Consider the following 16,855-nt stretch of genomic DNA (forward strand, 5'->3'; position numbering starts at 1 on the left):
ATTATAATTTTGGATGTGGTTAAAAAGATACGTATGCATATTTATGATCAATTAAAACTCCTTGTTTACTTATCTTTTTAGCTAGATAAATATTTTAGACATTGGTTTGTGAAACAAAGTGAAACAAATGTATGAAGTGTATGTTCGTATGTTTGTTTTTTTCTTTGTTTGTTGTGTCCCTTTTCTCGTGTATGTAGGCTAATATAGCTTGACATATTTTGTAAGAATGGACTACACAAATAATAACGCTCGCTATTTTCGTTTCATGTAAATCAAGTATTAATCAAATTTATTTCAAGTTGGTACTTAAAAATGTATAATATTGTGAGAACATTTGTCTTCCCACTTATAATTTAAATTAATGAAACAGCGTGGGAGCAATACGTCAAACTTAGCTCAAATTTTGCTCCGCCTACTCATGCACATCAAAAATATACATTCTGACAATTAATGGCTTTTCTAATTTCTATGGCGTTAGTTGGCAATGTTTTGTAGGTTTTTAATGTGGTCGCCATGATAACCAATGCTGCGTTTATGTAGACGAAAATTGACCAATCACGTAAAAGAGCGGACGAAAACATGACTTGCTTAGTATAATTTCCCTTCCGCATTGGTCGTCTTTTTGCCAACTGCTCATAAATGACGTTCGTGTCAATATTTTAAAAGTTCAAAGAAGATTGTGTAGCCTTAACAAAAGGTTTCCCAGGCGGAAAGTTTCGAAAACGAATTGAGTCATTTTGTTGAATTGAATACGCTTAAAGCACCCCCAGTTGAAGTGAAGTAAAGCTTGATTGAATACTTGCGACGAATATTTTTGTTCAAAATATCCAGGATGGGTTGTTGTGGCAATAAAACCGAGAATACAAGCGATATTGACATGGGAAAAAGCGACGGTGGTGGTAGTGGAAAATATGGTATGTATTGACAGTTTACGATGTGAAATATGATTAAACAATGAGTTTTAGTGCGGTGTGACTTGATATCCTTCGTATTTATAGTTTTTAAATTCGTCACGTCTGTATAATCTTATCATTCCTTCGTCAAGTGGATAAAAAATAGTTTGATACCAAGTGTTCTTTTAACAACCCGAGAAAGAACCGTTTTCATCAAATGAAAGCCATAATTGTTAGGAATGTTGGAGAAAGACTATCTCATAATAAGTTGCACTGTTGCATGACTTATAAGCTCACATGCCATAAAGCGCGACCTGCACTACGCAGTATTTAAACGATTCAAAAAATGAACAACTTGATACATTACTGCTGCACTCTCTCAACGTTGTCAAGTGTGTTTACTTTTAAGGTAAAGCCAGGAAACATGATCCAGAGTTTCATGGACCCATAAAAGACAGGTGCAGACCAACAGAATTGAATGCAAAGAGATGTATGTAGTGGATACGTATTTATTTTGTAAATTTATTTTTTAGGAGTTGCACTGATATTCCATGCTGTATACTATTCATTGTATACCTCATTGGCATGGTCATTGTTGGTGGAATTGGTAAGTATTATAGATGGTAGTTTCATCTAAAACTTTTATTTTGGTAATGTCAAAGAACAGCTTGACAACTTGCAAGGTATACAAAATGTTATATCATTTGTCAATGTCATTAGGTATTATTATATTCATGAAACATTATCAATGTCAACAATATTTATCCCTGTGTATTTAGAGTGAATAAGACATTTGTCATTTTTTTCTTTCTTAAGCTTTTGCTTTGGGAGATCCTTCTCGTCTCATCCATCCTGTGAACTCTGAGGGTAATGTTCCTCACTATAGCTTAATTTTCACAATATATTACAAAGAAAATGATGTAGGTCTGATATATGTACGTGATGTTCTATTTTAGGCAAAACATGCGGACGTGGGGAACTTTCGTAAGTGCACAAATCACACACCATTAAAGTCTATATTTAGAAATGGATGTTCACCTATGATAGTTTAGGCTTTATAGAAGGATTTTTGGTATTTTTGATGAATGACTCTGAAGATGACTACCATTTAGGTTGTCAAATTGTCAATCAATGTAAACACCAACAGTCTTTTTCAGAAATACACTAAACTTGGATGAACATAACTTGTAATAGTAGTTTCCAGCTATTGAGTCAGGTTCGAACCTTTCACTTTTAAAGTATAGTTTGTATAAGTTGTTTAAACCGTTTATAGGGATAAACCGAATTTGTTGTTCTTTGATTTGACGGATTGTATTAGCTTATCCAGTGCAACATCTTTGATAAGTGGATTGAATTTTGCCTGTCCTACAACTCAGGTCAGTAGAACTTTTCTTTCCATATGTATCATGTTGATGAATGTAAATCACAAATTAAAGGAAAATGCTTCATTGTCTAAGTTTAGTGTTAAATTTTTCAGGTCTGTGTTAAAAGTTGCCCAAAAGAAAACGAACTTGGATATAGTCGAAAATTTTGCATGATGGAATGCAGACCTGATATTGTTAAAACTTCATGTGATGAGGAGGATGTAAGACATTATTTATTGAATTACTTTATAAATGTATGATGCCTTTGTTCTCCGTATATGAGGATACTGGTATAACTTTCATAGTACAACTTTCAGATACTGTACAGATACTTGTATAACTTTCAACAGTACTAGTTCTAGTCAATATTATTAAATAAAAACAATGAATCACTCCTGAGTTTGCATAGGTCTGGGCAAACCAATCTGAGCTCAACCAAATAGATCAATCAAAGAGAATTTGCAATCAATCATAAATACATGTTAGAGACAAAATTAAAAAGTATATTTTATAATGATCTCTTTTGCATTATTGTTTTAAAATGAAATGAAATGAAAGATTCCTATTTGCTCAGGCATTGGTGAGAACTCTTGAGAAGGTAGAACCCTTAACTTTTAGTCTTGGGCTTGCACTTATCTTTCTCTCAAGTTTTCTCAAAGCTCTCCTTTGTTTGCATAAACCTCTGAAAACACTGTAAACATTTTTTCTTAAATGAAGACATTGAAAGGCACTGACAATAGTTTAAAACTTTTATATTCTTTATGTGATTAAGTTGTTGCACAGTTTATTTAAGTCTGACAAATTCAACCTTTTAAATATATTAACTTTCCATAACAATTAACATTCTTTTATAGTTGAACTTAGACGTGAAAAAGAACTTGTTTCCAATGGTTCGTGTGCTCCGTATTACTTGAAAAGTGAAGACAGTATGTATTTTTATTTGTCTGCAGTGTATGTAAATTAGTTAGATGTATATGGTATTTATCACCATCTATGTTTTGTAATTGTCATGGTATATTAACCAACTTTGTGAACCAATTTTACTACCCTAAGAAAATGAGGCTGTGTTAAAATATTGGCAAAATGCATGTTGTATTTTTAAACCACCATGCATTTGGCTGTGTGATGTGCAATGATCATGCTATGTTTAACTAGTGAAAAGAGGGATCCCTAGGGGTAAGAGGATGATTGTCTTGGATTGGGAGTAGTATATGATCTATGCACTTTTTCTCACTATTCATGGGGTGGGGGAAGGGAGGCTTTTATAATAGTAATGTGCCTTTTTTAACTACCAATTGATGTGGGCCATCATCAGAAATTATACATAATATAAATTATAAATCCTAACACGGTTTTTACATGCACATGAAAAACATGTGACTTGGACAAGATTTGAACTCACACCTTTGGGATACTAGTCCATCGCTCTACCTGTAGAGCTACCAAGCCCACAGGGATTGGAGACATGTCAAAGCCCACAGGGATTGGAGAGTGATTTGACTTGTCTCCAATCTCTGTGAGCTTGGTAGCTCAACAGGTAGAGCGGTGGACTAGTATCCCAAAGGTGTGAGTTCAAATCTTGTCCAAGTCACATGTTTTTCATGCGCATGTAAAAACCGTGTTAGGATTAATATTATGTATAATTGATGGGGGTAGGAGGAGGATACGTGGTAGTGCTTCTCTTGACTGTACATAGTTTTAACAATTAGAACACAGAGCTATAGATCACTTATGTTAGCTTGTTTACTAAAACTCTCAAAATCTTCATCGTACCCAACTTTTTATTTCTTCAATTCTTGTCATTTTTCCTAGTCTTAAATCGCTGCATTCCTACCGTGTTTGGTGAAACGACCAGCACTCTAACCAACGCGAACAACACATTTCTCAGAAATACAAACAATGAAACTTTCAATGAAACTAGTGTGGAAAGAGGTTCAAAGTAAGTCTTTCTTAAAATCATACGTAAATAACACAAGGGAATAGCCTTCAATATTAAATTATCTAATTGTCCATTTATAAGTATAAACTCGATGTTCTTTGAAAATACTCGTGACATCTGACATTTCATGTTCCGGAGTTAAAGCACTTTACCTTATGCAAGAAATTTTTGTTGGTTGATTGGAAGCGTTTTACTATCATTATCCTTTTACTGCTTGTTTATTTTTCCGTCGTTGTTCTGTATTTTAGGTACGTTCAAGCTTTGATTAACGTGCAGAATGTTGGTTTCAAGGTACGTAGTTCCCGATCCGGGACATATCTTGTTTTCTTTCAGGGATGTTTGAAGTAAATGACGATTGGGGTGAGGGAAGGGGGGCTGGGCTGAGCTGAAAACCAAGATACATAGCGACGTCACTAGGGATACGGTGAGGAATTTCATCGTTTACAATTCTCCTAAACATCTACGTGATTTATTCTTGACCAACCGCTCAGATTCCGACAGGCCTGTTTTTTTCATGTTTGTGGGTAGTTGTTTTAGTGCAGAAATCTCCTGTACAATCTAGTAAGAAAAAGCACGATAAGCTTCGTATTGAGTTTTGCCCGTGTATTCTTGTTAAAGTGTTGATGAGAATTTGACAATGTCATGTGAAAGCGATACTTCCAAAACAGGACAATACCGTTCGCAAGCTTTACTCTTATCATATAACTTATAACCACTGATCGTTAACGATGATTCAAAGTCTTTTATGAAACCTGCTAATGTTATTTTATACATGATGCAGTTTTATTCATTTTACTTGTATTTTTCAGGTGTTGGAAGATGTCAGTAATTCTTGGTGGTGGATATTAGCGTACGTACAATTTTAGCTGCCCGCATTGCTTCTGACACCTGCCTCGTATCTCGTTTTATGGCATTCAGTTCTTTGACCCAAATTAACGGGAGGATTTTTGTATGCAATAGTTTTGTTGAGCATGTTGTCGTACATTTTTTAAAGCCGATTTAACACTAAGTATGAAAAGTTTGTTGTATGGCAGAATTTAGCTTGTTAATTGTTCATTCAATTTTGAAGCTTTGAAAATGTGTTCTGTCTCTAACTTGTTTTTCATAACATTTCCAAGCTAAGAATTCCCCACTGTGTCGTACCAGAATTGTTAATTGGGGGGAGGAGGAGGAGGCAGCTTAATCCGTTGAAAACAATGGATCTCAAAGGAATTTAATGTGGCAGAACATGAATACATGAATATGTGCCCTCCCCCCCCCCCAATTAACTAGTCTGCTACGTCACTGATTCCCCAGAGCTGCAAACATGAATTTCTAAAGTTGTTTTTTTTCACATCTCAATTCCAGCGGTTTTGGCATAGCAGTCGGCAGTTGTTTTCTCTACATCGTACTCATGAGGTATTGCAACTTTGTATAAATCTCTTATTGTTTTGTTGCCAAATGGATATGGTATTTAGCTGTTTAAAATCTATGATAGCATTTGTTTGAAAACAAAGACATGCGTATTTTCACATTACATTCCTCAATGTTACAAAAATTACCTACATTATTGAATATTGGATTGTATTAGGTTTTGAAACCTGGTTTTTTTAATTTGCCCACGTTTTCATCAGAAACTTAAAATTTCTATGTGAAATATTGTGTTTTTCTGTACGTTTTAAGGTGGATTGCTGGATTGATGGTGTGGGTAACATTGTATGCTGTGTTCACACTGTTGGGATATGGTAAGCTGACCCTATATGTAGCTAAGCATACCTCGTAAATCATTAGCTTACATCATATATCTTGTTGTCTGAAAGTGGCGTAGCCAGTTTCATGATTTCGGGGAGAGATTGTTTCATTGGGAGTGATGTGTGCATGTTCTGTTTAATTAAGTTTATCCTAAAACCAAATGTTTTCTATGCATTAAATCCCCCCCTTAGAAAAAGCGACTTGTGAGTTGTGTTTGACTTTAAAGAATCCATTCAGCCTGTAGATTTATGTACTCACTGGTATGATTTTTAAATCATTGTCGTGAATGAAAAAGGTCAAAATGAGTTCGTAGCTCTTCTGTACTTCACTAATTGATTGAGATTTCCAACTATGTTTAGGCATTTATTATTGTTACACGAAGTATCACGACTTAGACAAGAAGGAAGATCATCTACTTTCTCGTTCACGACTGATCTTTCCGTGTATACGGATAACAAGAATACTTGGCTGGCATTCAGTAAGTCTATGAAACTTTTGCCAAACTTAAATTTTCGTAAGTGTTTTGAACTTAATGAAATATATTTATTTATAGCTATTATCCTTGCCTTGTTTTCTTTCGTTCTACTGCTTGTGCTGCTCGCACTACGAAAGAGAATACAAATTGCTATCGCATTGATCAAGGAAGGCAGCCGGTAGGATGGACTGTGTCTTTTTCACAAAGATTCATCAAAGAAGGCAGTGTCTTTCTGACATGTGTAGATTGTGTCTTTGTGACTTGTGTTGGTTGTGTCTTTCTGACATGTGTAGATTGTGTCTTTGTGACATGCGTTGGTTGTGTCTTTCTGACATGTGTAGATTGTGTCTTTCTGACATGTGTAGATTGTGTCTTTGTGACATGCGTTGGTTGTGTCTTTCTGACATGTGTAGATTGTGTCTTTCTGACATGTGTAGATTGTGTCTTTGTGACATGTGTAGATTGTGTCTTTGTGACATGCGTAGATTGTGTCTTTCTGACATGTGTAGATTGTGTCTTTGTGACTTGTGTAGATTGTGTCTTTGTGACATGCGTAGATTGTGTCTTTCTGACATGTGTAGATTGTGTCTTTCTGACATGTATAGATTGTGTCTTTTTGACGTGCGTAGATTATCTCATGTGACATGCGTAGGTTGTGTCTTTTTGACATGCGTAGATTATCTCATGTGACATGTGTAGATTGTGTCTTTGTGACATGCGTAGATTGTGTCTTTCTGACATGCGTAGATTATCTCATGTGACATGGGTAAATATATGTGGATTTCTTTGTGCATTAAACAGACGTGAGCAAATTTGACTCCTGTTATCCATTTGGTTTGACTTTCTGTAATCCACTCAAGTTGCGAGTGAACGCAGGATCGTATTTCCACCCGACCCCTTTATAATTCGTTAGAGCTACAAGTTTTTGCATGAGAATGTATGCATGCAATGTACACCAATAAAATATGTATATGATGTGATGTTCATGTGACCTGTTCATTTTTCTTATTATTATAGAGCCATTTCATCAATGTTGTTTACTTTATTATTTCCAATCATACCTTGGTTGTTACAGTTGATAGTTTTCTCTTGGTTTGTGGGTGTTGGAGTGTATCCTTTCATGAATACAGCAATAGTGCAAAACAAATATAAAATTTGTCTAACTAAGAAGTAAGGGATGATTACTAATGAGACTTTGGGGAGAACTCGAAAGCAGATCAGTAAAAGCTCAAAACCGAAAGTCAAGGGTTGCACATGCTCGAGAGTTCTCACACGCGTCTTGAGGTTTGCATATGCCAGTGGAAACACAAAATACATCGTTTGTTTCTTTTATAAAATTACAGACAAATGTGAAAACAGGCAAACGCTTTGATTTTTCCTTTAACATGTATTCATGATGATTTGTTCTGACGTGAGAGAGGGAGGGGGGGGGGACATCCATTGTGTTACAAGAGTTGGCTTGCTTTTATTTGTCTGGTTTTCAATATCTCTAATTATTCAAAATGAAATTAACCAAAATATTACAAATTGTATCTCATTGATTGGGGATTAAAATGATCATCGAAGGATCGTTTGAGGGTCATATTGCTAACTCGCAAGATAGTGTGAGGCATAGGTTTTTTGGTTCGTCTGCTTAGCAGCTCCTTGACTCTTGGCTCCCTTTGCCTTGGCATCTGAATATTATCCTTAATGTAGTTGATTAAAGTTACCTCGTTACAACTGGAGATGCCGAGTTTCAACAAGTTGTCAATGAAAACGGGACAAAAACAGTCACGGGACAGCTTTGTCAGGTGAATAATATTACCAGACTCTCGTTTAAAATGCGAATACCAGTGTGTCATATGTCTTCAATATACTGCTGTGTGGACTGTGTGTCATTTTTTTCTGCAGACTGATGTGTAGACTGTGTGTCATATGTCTTCAATATACTGCTGTGTGGACTGTGTGTCATTTTTTTCTGCAGACTGATGTGTAGACTGTGTGTCATATGTCTTCAATATACTGCTGTGTGGACTGTGTGTCATTTTTTCTGCAGACTGATGTGTAGACTGTGTGTCATATGTCTTCAATATACTGCTGTGTGGAATGTGTGTCATTTTTTTTCTGCAGACTGATGTGGGGACTGTGTGTCAATTGTCTTCAATATACTGCTGTGTAGACTGTGTGTCATATGTCTTCAATATACTGCTGTGTGGACTGTGTGTCATTTGTCTTCAATATACTGCTGTGGGGACTGTGTGTCATTTTTTCGGCAGACTGATGTGTAGATTAATTTTTCCTACTTGTTTTGCAGAGTTTTAAGACCTCCGCAAATGAAACCTGCCAATTTCTCAAGTACTCGGAAGAAGTGTATGTTGGAAATGCGATAGAAGAGTAAAACTAATTTCTTTTGCAGCTTGGAAACACTTTGTTTCGCATGTATTTTTAGAACCATATTACGGCTTCAAATCTATCACTTGTTTGGTTGGTTTTGGTTGCTGAATTTCGTGATAGCGCTTGGTCAATGTGTCTTGGCTGGAGCTTTTGCTTCTTATTATTGGGCATGGGATAAAAAGACGGTAAATTTTAATGAGCATGCCAATTTACTTATCTATAATATCTGAGCCCGCTGTACATAATGGCAATGGTGTAAACGGCTAAAAACTTTGAGCCTGCAGTATATCAGGATTGAAAGTGTCACGGCCAGGATTGTTGGCATTGTTACATTCGAAGAGGCTTGACAACTGTTTCAATAGTTAATTTTTTTTCTTACTAAGCTGTAGTTACGATGACAAAACGTTCTTTAATGCTTTATTAAGTATTGTCACCATTTCTTTATATTTATGTCCTCCGTCATCACAGGATATTCCCACATTTCCAGTCATGTCATCTTTCTGGCGTACCTTACGGTAATTATCATTATTATTCACTTTGTAAGCAATGTTGGCTGTGATTGGTCAACTACCTACAGATAATAGCTCCTACTCAAATGCAGCAACGCATTTCACCCCATCCAATCACATTAATCCACCCGCTAATCCAATTAGACGCTCTAAGCGTTTGCAAGCTAAAAGCAAGTGTAAATAGATAATTTCCTCATTCTGATGAAGGCTCGAAGCAACGAGTCGAAAGCTCAATAAAATTATTTATAAATCCGGAGAAACTTTTATTTTTAAACAAGATAATAGTTTCTACAAATATTAACGCCACTAAAAGCCGGTTTTGAAAAAAATAAAAGCGATGTTTACCACAGTTTCTAAACACGATAAGCGAAAACTTTCGGGCAAAAGGGATGTGAAAAACACTAAAAAAAGCAACTAAGCTGGTTTTGAACATATTTACAGCATATTTTAACAAGGACTTGAAAAAACGGGGGTTTTTTCAACGATAAATTAACGAAGGTTTGAAAATGTTTTACATTTATCAGTTTTAATAATTTTTCAGTTAGTTGAGGTTAATAATAAAACAATTATTGAATTCGTTTTCCGCATGATATCAAGAATTATTCAAACCTCTGCTTAGCTTCGGTGATAACATAGACTTCGGTCTGAATAATTCTTGATATCATGCTCAACCTTATCCAATAAATGTTGATTACCGTATGATTCAGAAGAAAAGACAATTTTAGTAAGATAACTTGATAGATGAAACCACTCAACACAGGCAACACTTTAAAAAGAAATTATTCGTAATTTCTTCTGAATACGGTGAAAAAAAATTTCAAATAAACCCAGGGATGTGCTGACTCAAGTTTAAACCGAAGTATATAAAACTATGCAGATTTTATTTCCCAACCAGAACCTGGTATCATTTCATTTTTTAAAGTTACCGCACTGGTTCTCTTGCGTTTGAATCTTTGATCACCAGATTTTATTTCCCAAATAAAAATTTAATATCTTTTCATTTTTAAGTTACCACACTGGTTCTCTTGCGTTTGAATCTTTGATCACCAGATTTTATTTCCCAAATAAAAATTTAATATCTTTTCATTTTTAAGTTACCACACTGGTTCTCTTGCGTTTGGATCTTTGATCATTGCAATTGTGCAACTGATTCGAACTGTTCTTGAATACATCGAATATAAACTCAAAGGTAGAAATCAAAACTGATATAATTTAAAATTGTCGCGATGTGCTTTTTAAAAAGGATATTTTCCGTGAGAAATGTTTCACATTCATTTAAATGTTACTCGCTCTTTATTCATTTAAATGTTACTGCTCTTTATTCATTTAAATGTTACTCGCTCTTTATTCATTTAAATGTTACTCACTCTTTATTCATTTAAATGTTACTCACTCTTTATTCATTTAAATGTTACTCACTCTTTATTCATTTAAATGTTACTCACTCTTTATTCATTTAAATGTTACTTACTCTTTATTCATTTAAATGTTACTCACTCTTTATTCATTTAGAAAGCGGACAGAACTATCAAATTGTAAAGTTCATTTTAAAGTGAGTGTTTTTAGAAATATATTAGGCGTCGTTTGCACGAAGCCTAGATAGCGTTATTTGTTAGATAGTAAAATTTTCAAACTTGTAAAAAATGTGTTCGTACTTTCTTTACGACGAATAAATTTTGTAATCTTGGAAATGATATTTTATATCTGTGATTTCTCAGTTCAAATCTTATATTTTTCTCTTTTAAGACTTTTTTCGACGTTCAAAAAAATTAGGCTGTCCATTGGATAGCGCCATTCGGCCTTCTTTCAACCGGGCCCTGTGTTACTTTCTACATTGGCGACAGCTGTCGTCGGTTTACGACTACGTTAACGTCGTTATTTTTCTGTGTTACTTTCTACATTGGCGACAGCTGTCGTCGGTTTACGACTACGTTAACGTCGTTATTTTCTGTGTTACTTTCTACATTGGCGACAGCTGTCGTCGGTTTACGACTACGTTAACGTCGTTATTTTTCTGTGTTACTTTCTACATTGACGACAACTGTCGTCGGTTTACGACAACGTTAACGTCGTTATTTTTCTGTGTTACTTTCTACATTGGCGACAGCTGTCGTCGGTTTACCACTACGTTAACGTCGTTATTTTTCTGTGTTACTTTCTACATTGGCGACAGCTGTCGTCGGTTTACGACAACGTTAACGTCGTTATTTTTCTGTGTTACTTTCTACATTGACGACAGCTGTCGTCGGTTTACGACAACGTTAACGTCGTTATTTTCTGTGTTACTTTCTACATTGGCGACAGCTGTCGTCGGTTTACCACTACGTTAACGTCGTTATTTTCTGTGTTACTTTCTACATTGACGACAACTGTCGTCGGTTTACGACAACGTTAACGTCGTTATTTTTCTGTGTTACTTTCTACATTGGCGACAGCTGTCGTCGGTTTACCACTACGTTAACGTCGTTATTTTTCTGTGTTACTTTCTACATTGACGACAGCTGTCGTCGGTTTACGACTACGTTAACGTCGTTATTTTTCTGTGTTACTTTCTACATTGGCGACAGCTGTCGTCGGTTTACCACTACGTTAACGTCGTTATTTTTCTGTGTTACTTTCTACATTGGCGACAGCTGTCGTCGGTTTACGACTACGTTAACGTCGTTATTTTTCTGTGTTACTTTCTACATTGACGACAGCTGTCGTCGGTTTACGACTACGTTAACGTCGTTATTTTTCTGTGTTACTTTCTACATTGACGACAGCTGTCGTCGGTTTACGACTACGTTAACGTCGTTATTTTACTGTGTTACTTTCTACATTGACGACAGCTGTCGTCGGTTTACGACTACGTTAACGTCGTTATTTTTCTGTGTTACTTTCTACATTGGCGACAGCTGTCGTCGGTTTACGACAACGTTAACGTCGTTATTTTTCTGTGTTACTTTCTACATTGACGACAGCTGTCGTCGGTTTACGACTACGTTAACGTCGTTATTTTTCTGTGTTACTTTCTACATTGACGACAGCTGTCGTCGGTTTACGACTACGTTAACGTCGTTATTTTTCTGTGTTACTTTCTACATTGACGACAACTGTCGTCGGTTTACGACTACGTTAACGTCGTTATTTTTCTGTGTTACTTTCTACATTGACGACAGCTGTCGTCGGTTTACGACAACGTTAACGTCGTTATTTTTCTGTGTTACTTTCTACATTGACGACAGCTGTCGTCGGTTTACGACTACGTTAACGTCGTTATTTTTCTGTGTTACTTTCTACATTGACGACAACTGTCGTCGGTTTACGACTACGTTAACGTCGTTATTTTTCTGTGTTACTTTCTACATTGACGACAGCTGTCGTCGGTTTACGACTACGTTAACGTCGTTATTTTTCTGTGTTACTTTCTACATTGACGACAACTGTCGTCGGTTTACGACTACGTTAACGTCGTTATTTTTCTGTGTTACTTTCTACATTGACGACAGCTGTCGTCGGTTTACGACTACGTTAACGTCGTTATTTTTCTGTGTTACTTTCTACATTGACGACAACTGTCGTCGGTTTACGACTACGTTAACGTCGTTATTTTTCTGTGTTACTTTCTACATTGACGACAGCTGTCGTCGGTTTACGACTACGTTAACGTCGTTATTTTTCTGTGTTACTTTCTACATTGACGACAACTGTCGTCGGTTTACGACTACGTTAACGTCGTTATTTTTCTGTGTTACTTTCTACATTGATGACAGCTGTCGTCGGTTTACGACTACGTTAACGTCGTTATTTTTCTGTGTTACTTTCTACATTGACGACAGCTGTCGTCGGTTTACGACTACGTTAACGTCGTTATTTTTCACAAGCTTCGTAGTTCATAAATATTCATGCAGTGTGTTATTTCTCAATGGTACGTTCCTTGTGCTAGGTGTTTAAAATGCTGTTTTTGGTGCTTGGAAAAGTTCTTGAAGTTCCTGAACAAGAACGCTTACATTGAGGTGTGTGTCGTTTGTACGTTTAAAACCTGTATTTTTAATCTTCAACTTTATTATATATATAAATATAAACAAAAAGAATGATAGAAGGTTAATTTCTCAAATGTTGTTAGATAAGGTCGTTATTTTCTATAGTTGTTGGTTAAAGCATTATGCTATCATTCTTTTTGTTTAATAACATTCCAACTATTTATCCTTGTAAACATATAAATATATTATGCACTTTATGTCTTACAAACTTCACATCGTGTGTTGTATTTTAGATCGCTGTTTACGGTAAGAACTTTTGCGTGTCCGCAAAGAACGCGTTTCTGTTATTGATGAGGAACATCCTAAGGTATTGTATACAAACGTCCTATGATACTTCATGTAATTGGCGTTCACCATGTTCGTCCATGGTGACCATCTTATCACTGTTCAATTCTTTATGTCTTCACGATGTCCTTTGTAGGGTGGCCGTCTTGGACAAAGTCACAGACTTCTTGTTGTTCATTGGAAAACTGACCATCACACTGGGAATGGGTTGGTTGTACTTTTTGATTTCTTCATGATCATGATGATATTAAGAAGAAGTCTTGTTTTTACATAAACTTTCATCATATTTAGCCGTGGGAAGTTTTTATTGGTTCGAAAGAGAGAAAAACTTAAACTATTATTTGGCACCTGTCATTGTAAGTGTTTACTTTATTGCATGAAGAAGGTTTTCCTTGTGTGAGAACTGTGTTGTTTTCTTTCATATATATCTGAACTTTTTATTTTCGTTTTAGATCGTTACGGTGGCAACATACGTTATCGCCTCGGCGTTTTTTGGCGTTTATGAAATGGCCATTGATACTTTGTTTTTGTGCTTCTGTAAGTTTACTTTGATCATTTTTGGCGTTTATGAAATGGCCATTGATACTTTGTTTTTGTGCTTCTGTAAGTTTACTTTGATCATTTTGGCGTTTATGAAATGGCCATTGATACTTTGTTTTTGTGCTTCTGTAAGTTTACTTTGATCATTTTGGCGTTTATGAAATGGCCATTGATACTTTGTTTTTGTGCTTCTGTAAGTTTACTTTGATCATTTTTGGCGTTTATGAAATGGCCATTGATACTTTGTTTTGTGCTTCTGTAAGTTTACTTTGATCATTTTGGCGTTTATGAAATGGCCATTGATACTTTGTTTTGTGCTTCTGTAAGTTTACTTTGATCATTTTGGCGTTTATGAAATGGCCATTGATACTTTGTTTTGTGCTTCTGTAAGTTTACTTTGATCATTTTTGGTGTTTGTAAAATGGCCATTGATACTTTGTTTTTGTGCTTCTGTAAGTTTACTTTGATCATTTTATGTTTATGAAATGGCCATTGATACTTTGTTTTGTGCTTCTGTAAGTTTACTTTGATCATTTTGGTGTTTATGAAATGGCCATTGATACTTGTTTTTGTGCTTCTGTAAGTTTACTTTGATCATTTTGGCGTTTATGAAATGGCCATTGATACTTTGTTTTTGTGCTTCTGTAAGTTTACTTTGATCATTTTTGGTGTTTATGAAATGGCCATTGATACTTTGTTTTTGTGCTTCTGTAAGTTTACTTTGATCATTTTTGGTGTTTGTAAAATGGCCATTGATACTTTGTTTTTGTGCTTCTGTAAGTTTACTTTGATCATTTTTGGCGTTTATGAAATGGCCATTGATACTTTGTTTTGTGCTTCTGTAAGTTTACTTTGATCATTTTTGGTGTTTATGAAATGGCCATTGATACTTTGTTTTTGTGCTTCTGTAAGTTTACTTTGATCATTTTTGGTGTTTGTAAAATGGCCATTGATACTTTGTTTTTGTGCTTCTGTAAGTTTACTTTGATCATTTGGGCTCGACTGTTGTTTGATTGACCGTGTCTTGTGAAGCGAGGCCAGCAACTTCATTTAGCTACTCTTGCTATGCTAAATTTTCTTTGTTCAACGCATTGAGAAAACATTAGATTTTTAATGAAATTAATAATGTTATTTTAAAATCGGATAAAGCAGAAACCTGCTGGCAGATATGTCACGGATGTTCTTTGCAACGCGTCGTGAGATGCTTTAGGGATAATATAGATCTTAGGGATCACGATGAGTATCATAAAACATATAATAAATTCCTTATTTAAGGCTACCATTGACATAGTGGTACCAACACTATTTGTTTCCAAACACTAGGTTTATAACATGTTCTTTCACAAAAAGTGTAATCATAGGAAAAACGATGTAACAAGTATAATATTATTGGAAACATGAAAACTAGTTATATAGCTAATTGGCTTTTCAGAGCCCTATGACAACATTGGTTGTCTAGGCACATCTAGAAGATATAGGGTGCAGAACGAAAAAAATTATGTATTTCAAAATATTTAAATCTTCTTACCATTTAAAATACACAATGGAGAGTATTTTATCGTGGAAACCTAATGACGACTAAATTCACGCAAGATTTTTCATTTTATTTTTAACACAGTGGAAGATTTGGAGCGTAATGATGGCTCCGAAACTAAACCTTACTACATGTCAAAAAGATTGAAGAAAATTCTTGGCAAAAAGAACAAGAAAAATTCTGACAGCGAATGATTTAATGGAAGGTTTATTTACAGGTATTTCGACTACTTTCAAAACTCTGTAAACAGGTTTTAGATTGACTCTCAAAGCACAGAAGAGTTTTAGTTTTCTTGTAACTTCGTTGTGATTTTTTAAAAATAACTTACACTAGCGCTGCAATGCAATGAAAGTTTTCATTAGTTTTTATTTGCAATTATTGAAGTGATTTGAATTGTTTACATCGAGCGTCTATCCACAGCCATTATGAACAAGGTGTTTGTGAAAAGACATTGGTGAGGCTTGGGAGTGTGAACAATATCTAATGCATCTTGGTAGATACTGTTCATACTTCGATCATTTAGCAAATTTCTCAAACACCCCAAATCTTATTGATTGATCATTAGTTGCTATGCTAATCATCTAAGTTTTGTACGAGTTGGATTTATGGAAAAGATTTGTGGAAACGATTTATGGAAGACTCAAAACGTGGCCACTGTATCAGGCAGCTTTCTTTGTGTGAATACAGAATAGTAAAGTAAACTAATGCGACAAAAAAGATTATTTTGTATACTGGGTGTTATTATTTTAACAACCCATCCCAATATATTTACAAGTAGGTTGGCATTTTCACTCAATTGCAACGCAAAACGATTTAAACAATTCATACGCTAAACATGTTAACAGTTTTACTTAATTGTTGTAAGTTATTGCTTTTGGGTTTCTGTTTAATTTAATGTAATTATTACGTATAATTTATCTTCATGAAATGTCCGTCATCCGCGCGCGCATGCGTTCATTTTTATAAATGTAAACATTGTTTATAGTGATCAGTATTAAATATTAGCACACACACGGTTTGTTAGGAAGAACATTTTGATGCTACATGTATATCAATGACAATCATTACTGAGAGCTACAGTTTGTAAATTACTCACGTTTTGACTTAAAATATAATAATATTTTATAACTATATGTCTTATTTATTTATTATTAACGTTTGCTTAAATCTAACTAGCAAATTTTTAC

General features: G+C 35.1%; 1 protein-coding gene across 1 annotated transcript; it reads left to right on the forward strand.

The window, feature by feature from the left end:
* Positions 1-419: 419 nt before the first annotated feature.
* On the forward strand, positions 420-16,796 carry LOC124439310 (choline transporter-like protein 4). The gene is given in 30 exon segments (XM_046989533.1): positions 420-914; positions 1,303-1,351; positions 1,427-1,500; positions 1,710-1,760; positions 1,850-1,877; positions 2,167-2,269; positions 2,371-2,478; positions 2,541-2,547; positions 3,112-3,183; positions 4,070-4,196; positions 4,445-4,487; positions 5,006-5,046; positions 5,544-5,594; positions 5,859-5,920; positions 6,287-6,310; positions 6,313-6,405; positions 6,481-6,580; positions 7,420-7,512; positions 8,108-8,192; positions 8,696-8,751; positions 8,831-8,960; positions 9,244-9,290; positions 10,379-10,473; positions 10,797-10,836; positions 13,213-13,282; positions 13,543-13,616; positions 13,731-13,801; positions 13,886-13,950; positions 14,047-14,131; positions 15,753-16,796. Coding segments are annotated over 30 exon segments (2,136 nt in total). The 5' UTR covers positions 420-832; the 3' UTR covers positions 15,863-16,796.
* Positions 16,797-16,855: the final 59 nt, after the last annotated feature.

This window comes from Xenia sp. Carnegie-2017, unplaced genomic scaffold (genome assembly GCF_021976095.1).
Source record: "Xenia sp. Carnegie-2017 unplaced genomic scaffold, XeniaSp_v1 HiC_scaffold_19, whole genome shotgun sequence".
Taxonomy (NCBI): Eukaryota; Metazoa; Cnidaria; class Anthozoa; order Malacalcyonacea; family Xeniidae; genus Xenia; species Xenia sp. Carnegie-2017.